At 39.6% G+C, this 20,119-nt stretch overlaps 1 protein-coding gene across 3 annotated transcripts in view; it reads left to right on the top strand.

Annotated features, from left to right (window-relative positions):
- The first annotated feature begins 479 nt into the window (after positions 1-479).
- Positions 480-20,119, top strand: part of LOC117430748 (myotubularin-related protein 4-like) — a 58,675-nt gene continuing 39,035 nt past the window's right edge. Inside the window, exons 1-2 of one of the 3 annotated variants that reach the window (XM_059001703.1) lie at positions 480-574; positions 15,568-15,646. In XM_059001703.1, coding sequence (XP_058857686.1) covers positions 15,644-15,646 — 3 coding nt within the window. In that variant the 5' untranslated portion in view covers positions 480-574; positions 15,568-15,643. Of the gene's footprint in view, positions 579-12,058; positions 12,363-15,567; positions 15,647-20,119 lie in introns of those variants that run through there. The other 2 variants (XM_059001701.1, XM_059001702.1) reach the window with 2 other exon arrangements.

Raw genomic sequence — 20,119 nt, 5'->3', positions numbered from 1 at the left:
GCAGCCGGGGACTTTGACTCGAGCACCGTCATTTACTTTACCAGGGCTACCAATATAAAACACATCATATTTTGAATGCGTACAGTGTATTTATCCTGATCCGGACGCGTATGCACTTGCATCCACGCGACATCCTTAATCTAAAACCGTCTCACTCTCAGCCTGTCCCGTTCAACAGTACATTCCAAACAGAACGTTTGAATTAATTCCAGGGCATTTAATTCAGATAATATGATTGGTAAATCGGTGCCACGCTGTGACTTTTTATTGGCTCTTCACATTATTGTTCGCCCCCGCCGTTTACATTGTTTCTGTATGGGCAGCGTCTTCAATATCGCCTCCTGTCTGGTTGGTTATCGCAGTGGGTGTGCGTCATGATGCGTTTGGTCTAATCGAGTCGACACTGTTGCATTTTACCTGTATCCCCCGTGGATTGGCTGTAGCGAGTCGACTGTTTAATAATTGGTGTGTTAAATCGTATCTCGTTTCTGATTGGCGAATGCTCTGTTCATCGCAAATGAATGCGGAAGGGGTGTAGTTTCCTGAGTCACTGCCGTCAGCTGATTGATTCTTAGTGAGTAAGTGGATTGAATTTTATTTTAAATTCTTTGTGTTTATTTCTTTCAAATTTTTATGAATGGTTCATTACAAATGGACATACGGATGCTGTCGCTGCTGGTTTGGTTTTGTGAATTAGGGCAACATTAATATGCTAGAGTCTGATATACGTTCACCGTACTTTTTGCCTTGTTGTATATCAAAAAAACGTGAATAAGAAGCCATTGAAATGTTTGTGTTGTTATTATGCAAGTCCGCGATTTCTTTCATTTAGGGATTATTTTGCTAAGAAAGGATTTTAACATGAATACTCCTTCAAATCTAAATCTGGGTAGGAGTGCAATGCATTGGTTCGTTTTGCTATCAGTTTCACGTTGAGTCACCCGAAACCCCCCCTCATTTTTCTGCGTTGTATGCGATGTATCATATGGTCATGTATCTGGTTTGTTTTATACAATGTACTCCATTTCATAGGAATACTTTACTTCAAATGGAAAATCATTGTGCTAATATATGTGGATAATTAGGTCCAACGTGTTAGAGTCGGGTGCAGTTGTAAAAATAACCACACAATTTGCAAAAAAGGTCTAAACCAAACACCAAAACAGGTGTGCACCAGCATATGTAAAGAAATCGGTGAAGTGGCACATTTGCTGCACGCTTCTCTCGGTTGCAGGTGGGCGGAGGCAGCGTGCTAGTGTGCGTTGAGAAAATATCCCCGTCAAAAAAGGGTAGTGCTAGAACTGTAATACAGTCAGATATTACTGTACATTCAGGTATTTAACAAAAATAAATAGCAATAACAATCGCAGTTGTTAAAATTTACGGTAATGGGGAATTGCCTTAGAGTTGGTATTTCATCCCGACTCTCTTTTTAGTTTCCCAGACTGGGTGGGAGTGGGCCTTGCCTTTGTTGGGAGAAATTACAGTGTACGGTCCATGTGAATGTGTGTTGTGGCTGTCATTTTCAACCATTACATAATAGTAATACTAACAGGCTACTTGACTAGGCTAGCTAGTTTTCACTTGTAAGCTTCTGCAGATGCATAGGTTGATGGTTGGTACCCGTGTACAATACAAATATGTAAGACGTTTGCAACCGGAACAAACAACACGACCGTCAAGGCGTCAACTGTGTACGAGTGCAGTTCATTGGGTTTATGCAGAGGCTGAGGTCAAATAAATGTCTTCACCTGACAGGACTGTCCTACTGGCCCGTTCTGGCCTGTCCAGTGCAGCGAGCTTGTCAACCAGCCCGTCAAGCGAGACTTCTTTTTAGTCACGTATTGAGGTGAAGCAACAGCTGAGGTCAGTAGGAAAACAAGTAACGCTTATCAGGGTTTGTGAAGCCCAGCTGAAAATGTCTTGGGAGTATCTAAACGTGTGTGTGTTGTTTAAGACCTCCTTTTGATTTGGTAATGTTAGATGAAAAGCTAACCATTAGGCCAATCCTTGGCTGTAAAAAAATACCTGCAGATATTATTAGAGAGTATAACATTGCCCAATTTGGCTATCTAGGTGAGCTATACAATTGCTTTATTATAATGGCATGCCTGAAGTTCATGTTTGTGCAAGGTGTGATGTCTCTTTTGGCTGGGGGAGCTGTGTGTCTGTGTCCTATCCCCCTGGAAGCAGCTGACAGGATTGGCGCAGGTTTGGTGTTAGCATCTTCATCCAGTTATAGCACAGGATTGCTTTATCACATGGTGTCTGTCTGGGTGCTTTGGATGAACTCCTTGTAATGGGTTCAGTGACTATTTACATGGCCGCCTTCTGTGCATATTATTTTCAGAAAGCAGACCAGCTATAGTATGTCTCTGAGATAGAGCTGCTGGGACTCAAGCTTTTTCTGTCGTGGTTACCACTATGAGTCCAACAAAACAGGCTTAAATTACTATTGTAATCGTTATTATATTAAATGGGGAGGCAGCAGTGGCGCTGGAACATTTTTTTATAGTGGGGGTGCTGAAAGCCATTGACAAAACTGTAAGCCCTGCATATGATGGAAGCACAGCACTTCAATCCATGGGGTGCTGCCGCACCCCCACACCCCTAGTTCCAGCACCCCTGGGAGGCAGGAAAAAGGCAGAGGGAATCTTATTGTATTCTGACTGACAACACCTTTTATCTCAATGTTTTACCCCAGTTTTGCTGTTCAACGCATTTTCTCCACAAGCCAACAGAGGAAAGAAAACTGTAACAGTAGTAAAATTAACTGCCACACACTGCCAGCGTATGTTTAAAAAGCACTGTGTGCAACGTTAATATAGCATTTCCATTTCAAGACCACGTCACAAACATACTTTGCATGCATTATATATTCTAAACAATGTTAAGGCAGGAGAAAGTCGGAACACAAATCAAGCACATTAGATTGACTTAATTTGCTAAACGTAAATAAATGACCAACACAGTAATTCAATAGCATTCTGCTGGTTGTGTTACAGTGGGAAACGGATCACTGGTTTTTGCTTCTTAGCGTTTGCAGGTGTGTGTGTGTTCAACATGTTTTAAGTAGCTGGCATGTCCAGTTTGGTTTTGTGCAACTCTTCCAAGGCTACTGTAGGTGCTTGGGGCAACAGAGTGACAGCACTTTGTTGCAGATGGTATAATGGTATAATGTGGGGGATTTACAGGTTGTTTTGCTAGAGGTTTGTGGCCAAAGGATTTGCATGTTGGTTTAGCACGGGACTTTACGTTTGATAGATGTGAAGAGCTCTCCATTGTGTTTGCATGTGAGTTAAGAAAGTAGCATCTGTGTCTCTTGCCATATGTTTCATCGAGTCGTCTGGAAGTCATCAGTTAAGATAAGAGGGTAGTTTTGTGAGAAGACGGTAGGGTTCTGTATTATTATTATTATTATTATTATTATTATTTATTAATTTTTTGGCTCGGATGTGTGTGTGAGCAGCTGGGTGCTAGGCAACATTCTTTAATTTGCATGTTATATTTTGCCAAAAGAAATAGTCTAAGTAAATATTTACAATAGAACCTACTTTCATTTATCTTTCTCAATCAATATAACTTGCCCCTTTCTTTTGTGTTTCCTGAAAACCGAGACAAATTGGATTCCTGCCTCTGCCACATGGTGATTTCCATCACTAACAATGGAAATAGTAGGCTTTCTTCCCTCTTCACAACCTGCAAGTGCTTTAATATTGTCTGCCAGTTTACGTGTCTCCTGCATGGAGCCTGTCACTTGAATTGGACTGGAATTACAGTGACCCAGTTTCTAAATAATAGCCTTGTGACTTTAGTGACAAGTCTGAATAGAAGACTAATCTCCCAACAAACAACAAAGTACCTGACCATCGTCGGCACCAAAAAGAAACTGTACTGACAGTGTTATTTTCTGTGTATCTCAGTGTCACAGGAACATATATTAAAGGGTTACGTAAGCACTTTCAGAAGTCCCCACATGGCAGTTTCCTCTTTCAGCAAGATCACAAGATAATCAGGTGGTTTAGTTCCTTTTACTGATTGCTAGAGGGTTTTATACCAAACATACCAACCATTGCTTTTACTTTCAAACAACTTTGTTTTAACCCCCTGCAGCGATACAGTGCTGCTTTCATTGAAAGACTGACAAATCAATTAACAGTGCATATTGGTACATCTTCTAGAAGTTAACTTTTATGTTCCCTGTGATTGGGATTTTAACTCTATATTCAGAACCACTGATCCAATTGTGTTGAAACTTGGTATGGACATTCCCTTGAACACGTTAGTAGCTGGCATCTTTTCAGTGGCAGATCTTAATACAGCTCAGGGATGAAAATAAGACTCTTGCATCAGTTTCACCCATTCCAGATTTTACTACAAGCTTGATTGGCTACAGTGTGTATAGGTAACAAGCTCAGATGTGTCTCTTTTTTTTATTTAGTCGTCGCCAGTGGTTTTTTGCCCCGGTTTTCCCCCCAATTTGGAATGCCCAATTATTATTTTTATCCCGGTTCACCGCTGCAACCCCCCAGCAACCCGGAACAGAGGCTGAAACACTCGTCCTCAAATGTGTTCCTGCCAATCCATCATTTTTCAAACTGCGGATCCACAGCGAAGCCATCAGACCCGCAGGCACCCTGTCAGCCACAGGGGTCGCTGGTGCGCAGTGAACTGTGGATTCCCCTGCCGACCTAATCCCTCCCACCCGGGCGACACTCGGCCAATTGTGCGCCACCCCCTAGGAACCCCCAGTCATGGTCGGCAATGACATAGCCTGGATTCGAACCTGTGATCTCCAGGCCATAGGGCGCATCCTGCACTCCACGTGGAGCTAGATGGTGCATTTATAGAATGGTACAGATTATGATCGGTACTCCAAACAGATAACTAAAATGAACTGGTTCAGATTGGGGAGAGTGTACTGTATTGAAATCTGGCAGCCTACAGTCTGGTCCCACCACCCCTCCTGCTGTTGTGCAATCTGATGCTGTACGCTGGGGTTTACAGGATCTTGGGAACAGCTTGTCTGGTTTTGAAACTATGCGTGGCATTTGTTAAACAAGGTGCTGTTGTGCTTTTTGTGGACGCTGTTGGTACCTGTAATGCGTTGTTTATGTCTTCGGTGAGCACTTTGAATGAAGCCAGCCTTGTTTCTAAGGCTGTAAATCTACGCTTTGTAGAATCGCCCAACGCATTCTATATTTAAGAAATGTAATGCTTTAGCACAATGTTGCACTAACACCTGAAGCATATTTTTATATAATAGAGTTTAGGTTTCTTGTGATATAGGCCTACGCCTCAAACACTTTTTTTTTGTCTCTTTACCAGCAGCTTAGCTTATTAGTTTATTTGCTAGTTTATTCTTATAACTGCAAAAAATACCTGGCCTGTCTAGTTTTGGAATGTATTCAGACAGCTGTTTGACAATGGTGGGCAAGTTCATTGAAATCCTTGAAGTAGTGTTGTGTTACAAGAATGTGGTTGTGTTTTTTTTTTTTTTTTTGGCTTCATGTTTTATGTAACTGAATTTTATTTCACTTTCAAAATGAATATAATATGTTTGATGGTATTTATTTCGTAGGTGTGCTGAAAAGCGCCAGACTGCTGTATTACAGGTTGGGCTTCTGATTTCTGTTAAACGATAAAACACTCCCAATACAAAAAAAATGAAATCGGTGGATATCCAATAAACACCAGAAATGGTTACTCAATTCACGTTGACTTTGACTCATTTTCCCAGTGAAAAAATAAAATAAAATAACCTACAAAAATCAAACTTCCCCAGTGCAGTTGGGCAATGCCCCTCCTTCCTGACTTGTATCTCGCATTGATTCGTTCTGAATACTTTAAACCCACCCCAACTACTGAGTGGCAGCAAATTCCTACATTTCTATTGGAGGATTGTAACTGTAACAAGATTACAATTTTAAACAGAAGGTTGTTCTTACTCGCCAGATTTAAAGCTATATTCCTTTCGTATAGATTTGGTTTTCCCCAGACACTCTGTAACAAAACATGTTTGTGCAGACCAGGGAAGTAAATATTTCATTTCAGTGAAGATCCTTTTCCTACAGATAAAGACTGTTTAGTAAATATCTTCAGTTTAGTCATAAACAAGGAAGCTACTGAAACAGAAAATTCCCATTTGCTCTCTCTCGCTGTGTGTTTGCTGTGAGAAGCCGTACCATGTGCTGTGCGCTGTATGCCAATGATGATGACAAAATGAATAATGCATTCCTATTCCGAGCAGCACCGTGTCATTGAGGAACAGACCTGAGGTGCAGATACTCACCAGTTCAACACTTAACAATCCAGTTCTTATTCTGAGAAATATTGAAATATTGTTCCTATTTATAATATTGAAATGATAGCTGTATTTGACAGTATTTCATTCAATTGACCGGTAACTTTTTTTAAGCTTGCTTTTTTCAAAACACACAATATGCAAAAATAATTTGGGGATTTGCAACATCGGTGTATATGGTTAAATTGCCTGCTTTCATGAAAGGATTTCTATTTGCAATTCTTTGATTCTGTAGTTAGCACAAATCCATAACCCCCTAGTCGCAGAGTAGCAGGGCCTGTTCTCCGAGTCACTAATGATGTTATTATTGATCCACAGGCTGTCCTGCTGCACATGAGTGCAGCATACATCCGAATGTCAAAACCATGCAGATGCAGTGTTCACACTTCAGCACAAAAAACTAAACCAGTACCCTCTGAATAATAATGATCGCACGCAAACTATAGATAAGCTCCGCACAGCATGATAAGTGTAACACGTGCCTTGCTGTGCACTTTGTATGTTTCCACAAGGACTTTCTCTTGCTGGTGCCAATGAGCAAAGTTCATGAGCATCATAGGTTATCTTCATTATTGCTTTGTTGCTTACATACTGTCATTTTTTTTTCTGTTGTACGGTAACCCTCAATCTGTGATATCGTTATGGTGTGTTTGTTTTGGTTTTAGGTAATAAGGTAATTGTCATTTACTTATCACTGAAAATACTGGACATGCTCGTCATCAGTTCAATGAGAGGACTCTGATCTTTTTAATTTATTGATTTATTTTCATGTCTAACTCTTTACAGTACGAAACCCTGCCGTCATAGTGGAAGTACTGCAGTGTAGATTCTGTATGCCATTGGCTATCATTTTTTATTATTAGTCTTACATTTAAAAAAAAAAAGGTTGGAAGTACAGTGCATTTGATGTGGGAGATCTGAGAATCACATGGAGATTTGTTTAAACGAGGACTCCTTTATGAGTATCCCATTCCAGCCTCTTAATGGGTTTAAAAATACTGCAAGGACAATCTGTCAGAATGTACAGTCAAAATGCAAATAAACTGATGTTGTGTTTTAAACATCCTACAGATCTGATCGGCACTGAGAGGAGTGCAAACCTCTGCCCGTAGTAGTTTGGATACCCAGCTGGCATAGGAAAAAAACAGAGGTTTCGTTAAGTGCTTCGTTCCACACATGGGGAGTGTGGGTGGAACACCTGTTTGTAAATTCTGATTTGTGGTTGAAAACAAAAGTGTGTTTCTGGTCAAGGTTAGAACTTCTTTATTCTCCTTTTCTAAGAGTAGAAAAGTACCCCTTTCCACTGGCTGTGAGTCGGAGGAGAGAAAAGTAGGCCTACATTTCAGGCCGCCATTCTCAACTGAAACACAACGCCTCTTAATACCGCATCCTCTACACGTGACTCGACTCGTTCATTGCGTGTGGCGTCAGCTGCACAGCTTGGGCGCTGCAGTGGAAACTCAACCAGGCTTCTCCTAAGCTGCCGTGGGCTGTCTCGGCACGGCTCGGTGGTACAGAGGTAAAGCTGTCTATCCAAATGTCACACATTTTTAGTCATATCTTAGAGTCCTTCATCTTATTGTGAGGGAGTTGGTATGGGCTATCTTTATCTAGCTTAATCATGATTTTTTTTCATGGTCTGGCCTTTAATTGGGTGAGGTTGTGAAGGCTCCATCTGGCGCCCGGCTCTACCAGGCTAAAAAAAAAAAGGCAAGTTTACATCATTCTATAAAAATCTTTAACAGAACAGTTTTTTGTATGTTCAACCTCATTAACATTTAAATGAATGATATATTCTAAGAGAAAATACTTTGGTGTATGATAAAATACATTTTCCGGAAGGGATACCAGCAAACACTAGCAGTGGAAGAGATTTTGACACTTACATCTTTAGTTTGAGAGAACGCAATATCAAATTTGTACACAGAGCTGCAAAAGCACTCCATGATAAAGTTGGAGGTTTACTAATGGTGTTTTACAGAACAAGTTAATTGGGGAAATTGTCCTTTTTTATTTTATTAATTTATTTTTAAGTCCGTACACCCTGTTCAACCCTTGAAACAATAAGAATTTCTGAATTAATGAGTTTAATTGTGTGCATACTGTACTCGAAGTCAACAAAGAAAGGTGCTTTTATTCTTGGTCAACATTTGAACAAAAGCAAAGGATTTGGAAAGTTTCTTAAAATAAAAAGCATCTTTGTGACTATTGTTCTGTAACAGAATGTGGAACTGAAAAACTAAAAAAATGAACAGCAGCTATACCACCATGAACCGAATAGGTCAGTTCACCTCAGCAAGTCAAAATGGCACTGGGCTGTAATCACAAAGCTTAAACCTATAAAAAAAAAAAATGTTGCCAAAGTTTGAAATAAAGGAAAAACAAATTATTTTATACCCAGTGTAAAGGCACTACCGCAAAGTTGAATTGAGGAGTAAATGGAAATAAAATTATATATACAGTGTGTGTGTGTGTGTGTGTATATATATATATATATATATATATATATATAAATACACACATACACATGCTGTGTAGTTTTTTGTTTTATTCTGTTAATATTGAAGTAGTATGTGTTGTACTGCATGTGCTAAACTCTGTTCTCAAGGCACTTCATTGTTCAGGGCTGATATCTAAAGAACATGAAGCTACCTGCCTTCATTAGGTGTGTCTGTACATTTGGAATGCGTTGCTGTTAAATACTGATTTTTGTCTGAGGTTTGAATTTTTTTGTTTTAAATCATTGTTTGGAGTAGGTTTTTAAAGAATTGTAAAATGTGGCAACAAAACTATTGTGTTCTATTGCCTTAAAAATGATGAATGTATTGGATTCCCCCACCCCAAGTTCACATTAAAACACATTCAGTGATATATAGATTTAAGGTTGTGACATTTAGCGTGCAACAGTATAAACATTTGTTCCAATGATCGCACGAGGTGCAAGATTTGCATTTAAATTGTTTTCTGTTCTTTGCCACAAAAATATACAAAGGTACAGAAAGTCAAATCTGATGTGAGGCTAGATCTAACATGAAAATCTCACACTGATGTTTTGCAATTCTATTATGTGGTTCTTCATTCCATATCACAGCTCTCTATTGCACCAGAAGCCACTGTGTGTTCCTTGCATCACAGAAGTAGTGTCGGGGCATTCCAGGAGCCTTGGTAATGAGCACAAACCGTCTCAATGGGCACTTGAAAAGGATTATGGGAAACTCTTTGTTACAACTACATACATTGTACAGGTTTCGTTTCACACTGTTGCTGTATGAAGGTGTATGCAGGTTTTCAAATCAATCAAACACTTCGTTTATAAGCTAGAAGTGTCCCAAACTTTAGAAACAAACATCCAAGCGAAGCCTCCATCAACGCAAGGAAGGCTAGAAAAGCAGGTTTTGCACTACAAGTATAGGGTAATGTGATTTTTTGTTTGTTTGTTTAAAACTGTGAAAGCTGCAAGGGGTAGATTTAAATATAACCTGTGGTTGTGGTCCAGTAAAAAAGTTCCACTGGCAAAAGAACCTGGTACCATTTCAAACGTAACGCCATGAGTCTGGAGTTAAAACAAGGGCTGGCAAAGTGCAAGAGGAAGCTTGTACTGAGAGAGCAGCGAGATTGTATACCGCAAAGTTTTATACATTAACACAATACAGTGAAGTGAAATCGCTGTGCGGAATCGAAGGTGGAATGTAAATGAATAACGCCTCAGTCGGTCCGGGTATGTTTTTTTTTTTTGACGTTCTTTTGATTTTGTAAATGTTTCTTTGGCAGGGGTGTGTGTCTGGGGATGAAGAGCCACGTGTGCTTTGAGAAGTAAAAGTTATAAATCAATTTCAAGACAAGCCATCTATTTATAGTTAAGCACCATCACCAGTCTTGCTTATGAGCTCCCTTGCTTTCTTCTGTCAAGAGAATTATATTCCTTGAAAAACAAATAAGAAAATACAACGCTAGGAGAAGTAAATACTGTGTAGCTACTGTTAATGTGTCTTAACGGAGCTGTCCACCACACTGTATTTTAATATTGGGTACAATCCTGGTAGAGACACTGCTTCCTCAAACAAAGGTGGCAATAAGAAAAGCGGTTAAAGTGTGCAGAACTGTAATTTGTTATGAGAATCTACAACTACAGCTAAAAAAGAAAAAAAAAATACATTAACACAATTTAGATCTTCAAAGAAAAAGTCTACCGGAAGCAGTTTAAGTATATGCAAAACTACAAAGCGATATGTAAATCAATATGTTAACGTAACATTATTCAGACTTTATGAAGCAAAATTTAATTCTGCGGGGTGATGCAAAACTTTTGGCTATAGCTGTAGGGTTGCCACCTTTTGGTTTGCTAAAGTAGGGACAGACACAACAGAACGACCCTTAATAAAGTCTGTGCGGATAAAAACGTAATGTTAAATAACCGAGTTCTGATTCTTGCCTCTGAACTGCAGTATGAGGAGTGTCTGGAGGACTGCTTTTTAAAGGTATATGTTTGTGTTGCTCTGCACAGCTTTCAAGAGGTCCTTTCTTCCACGAGTGAATTTATAGCAGCATGACTTCTTGACTTGACACACAGTTCAGCCTCGACAAGGTCCGCTCTCATCCTGTTTCTCTCGTCCGTACTCTAGTCGGGACAAATGAGCTTCCCTACAAGGCTCGATGGGGACTCGAGACTCCAGTGCAGTAGCTATGGAATGTCAAAGCCTGGTCTCTCTGCTCACCTTGGTCTGGCTGTTTTGTTTCAATGGCAGGGAGGAATGTCAACTGTCCCGGATGTAATTTAGAGGGAACTCTTTAGGGTTGCATCATGGGAAGAAATACATTGAGTAACTGCACTGAACAGCAGCTGCTTTACCTTGCACAGTACAGCACCTTCTGTCCAGGCATTTGCAGAGCGCTGATGTATTCTGCAGCCTGCTCAAACTGCACCACAGCACCATTACTACGGAGTTAAGGCAATGTTTACATACCCTGTTATCTTTATTTTGTTTTTAAACATAATATATTCAGGTTTTGAAAAAGATTCAATATTTTTTTTTTCCTGTTGCTGTATTAAAGTAATTATCTGTATCCTAATAATTTGTTCAATATCCATGACATTTTGAAACATTTGAATTGAGGGGAAAAGCACTAGTCTATTCTGTCAAATAATTAGTACTTTCTGGATTTAAAAAAAAAGTCCTGTTGCTTTTAATAGATTATTGATTACTTTAAACCTCATATTTGGTTTTCAAAGGCTTGAATGAAATCTAGCAGTTATTTTTTTTCTGATGACGTATTGTTTTGTAGTCTAGTAGTGGGATACAGCGCTGCAAAAGTTGCCACGCCCCTTTCTACAGTTCGAAGCCAGAATGAAGTTTTGTATTTCTGCGATTTACCGATTGTTAGGTTTAAAAAAGAAAAAACGTTAAACACCGTAACAAATGCAACTAAAATAAATACAAATGGTCACCGCATAGTTGCATATCAAACAAAAAATACGTATGCAGTGTGTGGTTTCATTTAATAAATTAATTTCAACGATTTAAAAGCAGAAACAATGCATTTAGTAGTGTATGTATATCCTTGATTAATTACACGCCAATTTTTTTGCAAAACATATTGCACATTATTATACACTGAGCTAAGTCTGCAACTCCTGTAAAAACAATTTTAAGGAATACTTGGCAGTGATATAAGCGTTGTTGGAAAAGTGGAATGTGAATGAACTTTCTGAAACAAAAGTCGTCCTTTGTTGGCGGACGCTAATTCAGTTTGACACACGTGTGTGTGTAGAGAAGGAGCGAGGAGTCACGTACGCTTGTGTTCAGTACGCTCAGTTCTAGTAAAGCAGGGACGTGTCCACGCCTTTTGCTGGTAAAAGCATTCCCTTCACATCAGACACGTTAAAACCTAACCCATATAAATCGAGCAACATCAACAGCCTTTAGGCAAACGGGATATATGCTGTAAAAGAACCGCCAACTTGCCAGGCTAAAACTTGGGCTGCTCTGTTTGTATTTCCAAGTCGTGTCTAGCCAGCGAGCAACGTTTACCGGGGCTGCAGAAGTGTACTCCTTCACAGGTAAAAAGAAAAACAAAAATCAAATGAGTTTACAACTGTGGCAATACGTGTGTGATCAAATCTGTGAAAAAAAAACATTGGAAACGGTAATTCGACAGTTATTACTTTTACTAATTAATCCGAAATAACGTTCTTTTATTTGAGATTGTGTGGTTTTTAAAGTTCGGAGGAATCGTAACTTTTTTGTAGGTGTGCGGGTGTCTGTCTTTTGTACAGTACAGTATAATTGGTACATACTCTACAGCGTGCATGCTCTTTTCACTGGTCTGTACTGTTTGTTTTTAAAGGGATAATTATTCTCCATTCAAGTTTCTTATTTAAAAGTTTCACGAATCCGTGTGGCTCAAAAGCAAGATTAGGCTACTGTCCAACCCACTTGCGCTATCTGAATTATAAACGAGATTATTATTATTACTATAGTACAACCTGAAGGAACTGGACAGAACGCCGATTTTCGATGTCGTGGCAACATAACTATAGTTAGTAAGTGAACGGCGAAGTGGAAATCGCGGACAGGTTGATGGTGGGGTCACTAATTCCAGGGCTCTCAAACTTCTGTTAATCTTTTTTTGTTTGTTTGTTTGATAATGCCTCCGTTGCTATCTGAAAGAAATACACCTACTGCAGCATGAAAAACAGTTTTTTCTAACCGGGATTTGCTGTTATAATTCATCAGGGGATATTCTACATCAGTGTGTGAATCGATCTGCAAGAGTACAAATTATGAGAATTATCAAATTCAGCTATGTTGTTGTTGTTAACCTTTTTTTAAGTGTAAATACAGTTTGCAACTATACTAACAAAACTGACAAATTACTGCCAGTTGTCTTTATGGGCTTCCATACTTGCAATATAATTTGTATTGGAACTAAAAAAAGGGAATTCTTTAGCCATTGTGCTGCTTTATACTTATTTTTTTTAATGTGTATTTCTGTGTGAATACATTCTCTTACCATATCGGTGCTGCAGACCCAGTATAATTGTCTGAAGAATGCTGGTGACGCTGTGCTGTATAGTATTACTGGAAAGCCTGTTGGTGTAATTTTGTTACTTCCTTTTCCTATTTCAAGTCCTGGGGAAGGGGGGTTTCTGTTAAATGCTCTGCAGGCTTGTGCTTTCAGTTTCACTTTCCTTTAAATGTGTTCTCAGTCTTGTTAGGGCTGTCAGTGGCATTGCATATGGGCAGCTTTCTGTTTGTGTGTGCTTGCTTGTGCACAGTGAGGTGGCTCACTGGAGCGTTCTGCCTGGAGGAGTGATGCTCACTCACCTGAAGCTGTCCTCGGTCAGTGGTGAATTTAGAATAGTGCTTGATTACAAACAATGTTAAAAACACTTCTCCAACTGCTGTAAGCGGGTGTGGCGACACAGTAATGGATTACACGGTGTAACAATTTTTTTTTTTTTTTTGGTTCCTGGGTAGTAAGTGTTATTTCCTAATTGCTTATGCCTCAAAAGTATAGAAAATGGCTATTATTCCCCACAAACTTTGCTTTTGTAACCAGGACAGTGATATTTTGAAATTTACCTATTTCCAATGAGAGAACGGGCGAATTTGTGTCTTTTCGTTCACATAGTCAGAAAAAACAAAATATGAATCCAAATTAACATGTATTTATACTAAAGTAATACAAAAATGACTACAAAAGATTTAGAAGCGAGTAGTTTTTTGAGATTTACGATTATTCTGTAAATCACTTTCACGAATCAGCCCCCAAATGTAGTCTCCCATCACGTTCTCGTTATAATGTCCTTGGTAGCGGCGTTCAAAGTCCAGTATATCCTGGTGGAAGCGCTCGCCTTGCTCCTCCGAGTACGCTCCCATGTTCTCCTTGAATTTATCAAGATGAGCATCAAGGATATGGACTTTGAGGGACATCCTACAGCCCATTGTGCCGTAGTTCTTCACCAGAGTCTCAACCAGCTCCACATAGTTTTCGGCCTTGTGATTGCCCAGGAAGCCCCGAACCACTGCGACAAAGCTGTTCCAAGCCTCTTTCTCCTTACTAGTGAGCTTCTTGGGGAATTCATTGCACTCCAGGATCTTCTTTATCTGTGGTCCGACGAAGACACCGGTTTTGACCTTTGCCTCAGACAGCTTAGGGAAGAAGTCTTGAAGGTACTTGAAGGCTGCCGACTCCTTATCTAGAGCTCTGACAAATTGTTTCATAAAGCCCAATTTGATGTGCAGTGGTGGCATCAGCACCTTCCGGGGGTCCCAGCCGTACTCATCATACTTCAAGGCAAGGTCTTGATGCTGTTGTAATCCTCTTTGAGGTGCACCGAGTGAGCCAGGGGAAGAGACGGGTACTTGTTACCATTATGGAGCAGCACGGCTTTGAGGCTTCTGGATGAGCTGTCAGTGAAGGACAGTATAACGAGAACATGATGGGAGACTACATTTGGGGGCTGATTCGTGAAAGTGATTTACAGTATAATCGTAAATCTCGAAAAACTACTCGCTTCTAAATCTTTTGTAGTCATTTTTGTATTACTTTAGTATAAATACATGTTAATTTGGATTCATATGTTGTTTTTTTCTGACTTTATGTGAACAAAAAGACACAAATTCGCCCGTTTTCTCATTGGAAATAGGTAAATTTCAAAATATCACTGTCCTGGTCACAAAAGCAAAGTTTGTGGGGAATAATAGCCATTTTCTATACTTTTGAGGCATAAGCAATTAGGAGAAAACACTTTCTACCCAGGAACAAAAATTGTGTTACATAGTGTTATAAAACTGACGTGTGCTGTACCTGCTGTATCATTCACCTTTTGGGATGAAGAGAGAGACCGCCTGTTTGATACAGTAAGGGGCATCCTTACTTTTAGTTTATTAACGGTTAACAAACATTGTTAATTTTTAGCTAAGGGTTAGGGTTAATAAAAAAAACCTGATTTGATTTGCTAAACATTACTACAGTAACAATTTGAACCGATTTCAAATATGATCGACTGGGTAATGATCATCCATAGGGCTCTGGTGTTTGATTGATCATTGATAGGGCTCTGGCGTTTTTGCAGTTTTAGCTAACAGTTAACTAACAGTTAACAGAAAATAAATAATGTACATTAATATGTTTATTGGCTGTTTTAACAGTTAATAAACAAAAAATAAAGTGTGACCAGAGTCACAGAAGTTATGTCTAAGTGTTCTTGGCACTGCTGTGAAGATTCTGAATATTTAGTTTCTGGTTTCTTTCAACAGGTGACACTGGAGTGAAATAGGAAGGAGCCAGCAGGAGCTGATTAGAAGTCATCAGCAGAGAAGTCCAGTTTGAAAGATGGTGAGTGTTCTTCCACAAGTGGTTTTTTTTTTGTTGTGCTGGTGTATAGCAGGGCTGGACAACGCTGGCCCTGGAGAGCTGCAGGGTGTTCTGGTTTTCGTTCGCACTTAATTGAGCCAATTATTTTCTTAATTGGTCATTTTAAAGATACCCAGAAAACCTGCAGGATTGTGGCTGTCCAGGACCAGTTAGCCACACCTGTTCTATTGGGGGCTGTGTAATAAAAAAATCCTCCAGCCAAGTGTTGAGGATTTATCAAAATTCTAGTGCATTTTATCCAGTGTAAAGAACTAAGCAAGGTTTTATGTATGTTTAACAGTCGTTCATGTCTTTGTTTCTGTGATTTATATTCAGTTAATACACTGTGTGTAGGGTGTCTCTTAATATAATAACTTTTACACAGCTTTGCTTTGTTATAACACCGTAAACACAACGTACTGACTGAAGTAAATTAGTGAAGGGTCCTTGAATAGTGAAGTATAGTACATTTACAATCTACTGTCAGCATGAATTAACCACATTCATGAACTGACAAGTTGTGAAAGAATGTGGGGGGCTGTATGATAAACGTATATTATTCACTGTTGTGCTGCACCAGGGATCTGGAAATCAACTTGCAATTACAGCTTCTTAAGGTTGTGCAATACAGTGCATACCAAGATAGGGTTATGAGGCGATACAGATCTCTCTGGTGTGTTTCAGCAGGTAATGTAGAAATAAAGGTGTAGACAAAGGAACAACAAATGTACATGTTATCATCCTTGCAGTTCTTTGCTTCAGACTGTCCCTGTAGGAAATAAATGTCAAGTGATTCTTGTATATGTAGAGCTGCTGGGAAACAACCATCTTAACAGTTTATCGTATAGAAACACAGATCTGCTCAGGAATAGCATCATCATGCTTCTATTATATTGTCTCTGTAGATCCAATTGGGGGAGCTTCAAAATCAATTAGATTTTTATGTCAAGTAAGCATCTAGTGATATGTGGCATTTAGGGTTCTCCTTGTCACGTAATCCATACTAATCCAAACAGCACCCTCTAGTGTAACTGCATTGGCACAGTGTGACATGCTGTGCCCTGCTTTGGAATACAGAGGTATGTCAGGGTGCATCGTATCAAGAATTGAAGTTAGGTCCGAAATGAACCGGCTCCATACTCACCGCTTCAATACTTTATTTCTTAGTAAAAGTCTTCTTACCCGATGCAGAGTAAGATGCATTCCCTGTTTCCAGTTCGATTTGATTTGATGTGATAATAGCCATGGAAAGAACTCTTTGTACGCCTCTTAATTTGTATTGCCTAACTGTTTAATGGCTCTCAATGAATTAGGCTAACCAAAGACATGATCTGTGTTAAATCAGAAGCCTAATAGCAGTAAAGTGATCTTAGACTGCCTGCAGTTTTAAACGTTTTTGTTATCAAATTCTCCAAATGACACTCATTGCTTTTATTATTCCAATGACACTGTGGATCTCACAGATGGGTAATTAATGTAATGTGTGACGGAGTATAGAGGGCTATGAAGACTCCTGTTCTATCACTTGCATCTCCACTGTTTTTTATTCAATCTGTCAAATCCTAACCATAGTATGTAGAAACCGTTTTTTTTGTGAAAATCCACCAAAATTGATATACCAATGCATCTGCTTTTATATCATAGCTTTAAAAATGAAAACAGTAACAGCGCTGATATTTTCTGTATGTCTTTGTAAAGAAGGGGATGATTTATAATTAAATCTACTGAGCAGGGGGAAGCGTATTTTTCTGTCTTGGTGAAAAATAACAAAGGCTTAAAAATACAATTTCCGTACCTCTTGGCATCATCTCACAGGTCTGTATTGTTTTGCTGCAGATCTTTTCTGATCAGATTAAGTCCATTTATCTTGTCGCAACTCTGAGTTCAATTGCGTAACCCTAATGAAACCCCCTCCCCTAGACTCCTCTACGTTTCCTATGTGCTGATGCGTGGAACACAAGTGAAAGGCACAGACTAACTCTAAAACAATAAGGGGGTGATGTTGTTAAGAGTCAAATGAGAATGTTTAGATTACGCATTTTACAAGTAACATATTGCGGGTTTGTGAGAGAGCTGCTTGGCTGCCGAGCTCCATTTGTAAAGGGGACAGATGCTGGTAAGCGGCGCCTGTGCCCAGAGAGGAATACTGTTCTGCTGCTGAGCTCCTGGGCTGGGGAGTCCTGGCACAGGGACACAGGGCAGAGCAAACCGAATCACAGCGACGTTCACAATACCGATTCCTTCTATTGTATTTGCAAGTAGGCTCTGAGATTCCAAGTCACTTTTGAACGTATGTCATTTCGTGGCATGGTTAGTGGACAGGCTAGCAAGATAAACTGTTCACGTCGACTAATTAAAGGCTCCCAGGTTAGTTCTGTTTTGTTTGCATTATTGAATAAGTAGTGAATAGGCCCTTTCAAATGCAGAGTTTAAAAGTGCATACAGTTTGCAATCAAAGCCTTTGTGTTACCTTAGCAATTGCATTTTCAATAAAAGCTACGATTCCCTTTTTGTATTTTAACTATTGGTGCTGTTGTCACTTTGGAGTCAAGTTATATGTGACCTTTCCTGTTTCTTTTAAATAAAGACATTACGTACTGTTTCTGCTTTGTGCTGTCTGAGATCCATTACAAAGTGAGTCTCGATTATGAGGCATTATCAGCCATATGCTACGTTCAGCTCTGTAGGGCTTTTAAATATAGACAGCAAATGCTTGCATGGCAACATGCTGTACTGTATGTCCTCAGAGCTGCATTATAAGGTAAACTGAAAGGGTTTCTGTGACAGGATGATGTCACGGGCAAGCTGTTTGTACCAGGAAGGAGGCTCGGACGCGCGAAAGCTGCAGGTTTAAAAGCAAACGCGCACTTTAATTACAGTTTACAAAACAACAAACAAAAAACACAGGAACAAAATAAACTGACACATTCAAACAAAACAATACAACACACATTTAACTACTGTGGCTTCAAGCCAAGCCGCCTCTTCCATTCACAACACCGCTTCAAAAAACTCCCCTATACACCAATGATAATTTCTCCTTCTGTGTAATTACAGATACGTTTAAGCACAGCACACATACCTTCACCAGCTGTCGCCAACATTAACTCTCGGCCCTAGTTTTCTCTAACCCCCGTGAACACCTATTTTTACAGCTGTGGCTGGAGCTTTAATTAATCATTTAAACATTTATTCACTTGACTGTTCCAGCCACAATCCAATGTGTGTTTACAGGGAGGATTTTAACTCCCTCCCTGTCGCCCAATACTCTCCACACAACACACCAATGCTCTGGCAGGACTTTCACCCTGCCATGCTGCCACACACCTACACCAATAATAACACACAATACACCCAAACAATAACACCAACAATACAAAAATACACAGGGGCGGGCGAGGTGTACCTCATCACAGTTGCCAATGGAAGTGTTTGGTTGTTGATTTGTGGACGTTGCAAGTCAGTTGCATAACGAGAGCTGGTTTTGTTTTTCTTTCATATATGATGTGCTGCACGTACTGTACGATGTATTTCAGATGATACCCTGAGGAGTTCGTACTTGGGGACAAGGTTAATTATAATGAAACCATTGTTGACGACTTTAGTGACTGATGAGTCATCATAGAGGTGAGATCACTTAGGCCCAGGTGAGCAGCTGGGATTTGCAGATAAAAAAATAAACTGTTACTCCACTATCTATCCAATGCCATGTTGATTTCAGTCTGTCCAAAAACAAGCTCAGTGGTTAAAGCCTTCAACTTGAAAGTTGTGCCGGTTGCATGATTTTAAATAGAAGGAGGGTGGAGTTTAGGCTTTCTGTGCTGAATTAAAATAAGCCTGTTTTAAAAATAATGAAACTGTCCTGTCGGCACGCTGCGAAGGATGGCAGCGACAATAGAATTGGCATCTGAAGCACACAGAAAGCACATGAAACACAACCCTGTTTGTGAACATGGCCAGGACTTGAGAACATGCCAAGTCTAAGTAATCTGAGAAGCAAGACTGCTCCTCGTTGACATTTGACATTTGATACTTGGTGTTGCAGTTCAAGCCATTCCAGATTTTACTAGGTGCTTATTTGGTTGCTCCTGAGCTTAAGTGTGCATTTGTATGCTGACCGGTTACTTCAGTGCCCTGCTTCTGGCTCCCACTAGTGTAACGCTGCATATCACGATACTAACAAAGTTTATAAAGTTTATAGGGCTGATGGGCCGCCAGTTTTAACACTAATTTGAGAGTACTTTACCAAAGGTAACATTCATTGGTCTACGATTCATGCTAATCCTGGTTGGTAAAATATTAGGCAGATGATCATTAAAAGATCTGCAGGGATTTTGGTCATGCGTCATGTTACAGGATGTACAGCTATGGCCAAATGTTTTGCATCGCCTACAATTTTTATAAAAACCATATGAACATAGTTTAGATATTTTATTTGACATCATGTAATCAAAG

This window comes from Acipenser ruthenus, chromosome 26 (assembly GCF_902713425.1).
Source record: "Acipenser ruthenus chromosome 26, fAciRut3.2 maternal haplotype, whole genome shotgun sequence".
Lineage (NCBI taxonomy): Eukaryota > Metazoa > Chordata > Actinopteri > Acipenseriformes > Acipenseridae > Acipenser > Acipenser ruthenus.
This window is presented reverse-complemented; position numbering and strand designations above follow the sequence as displayed.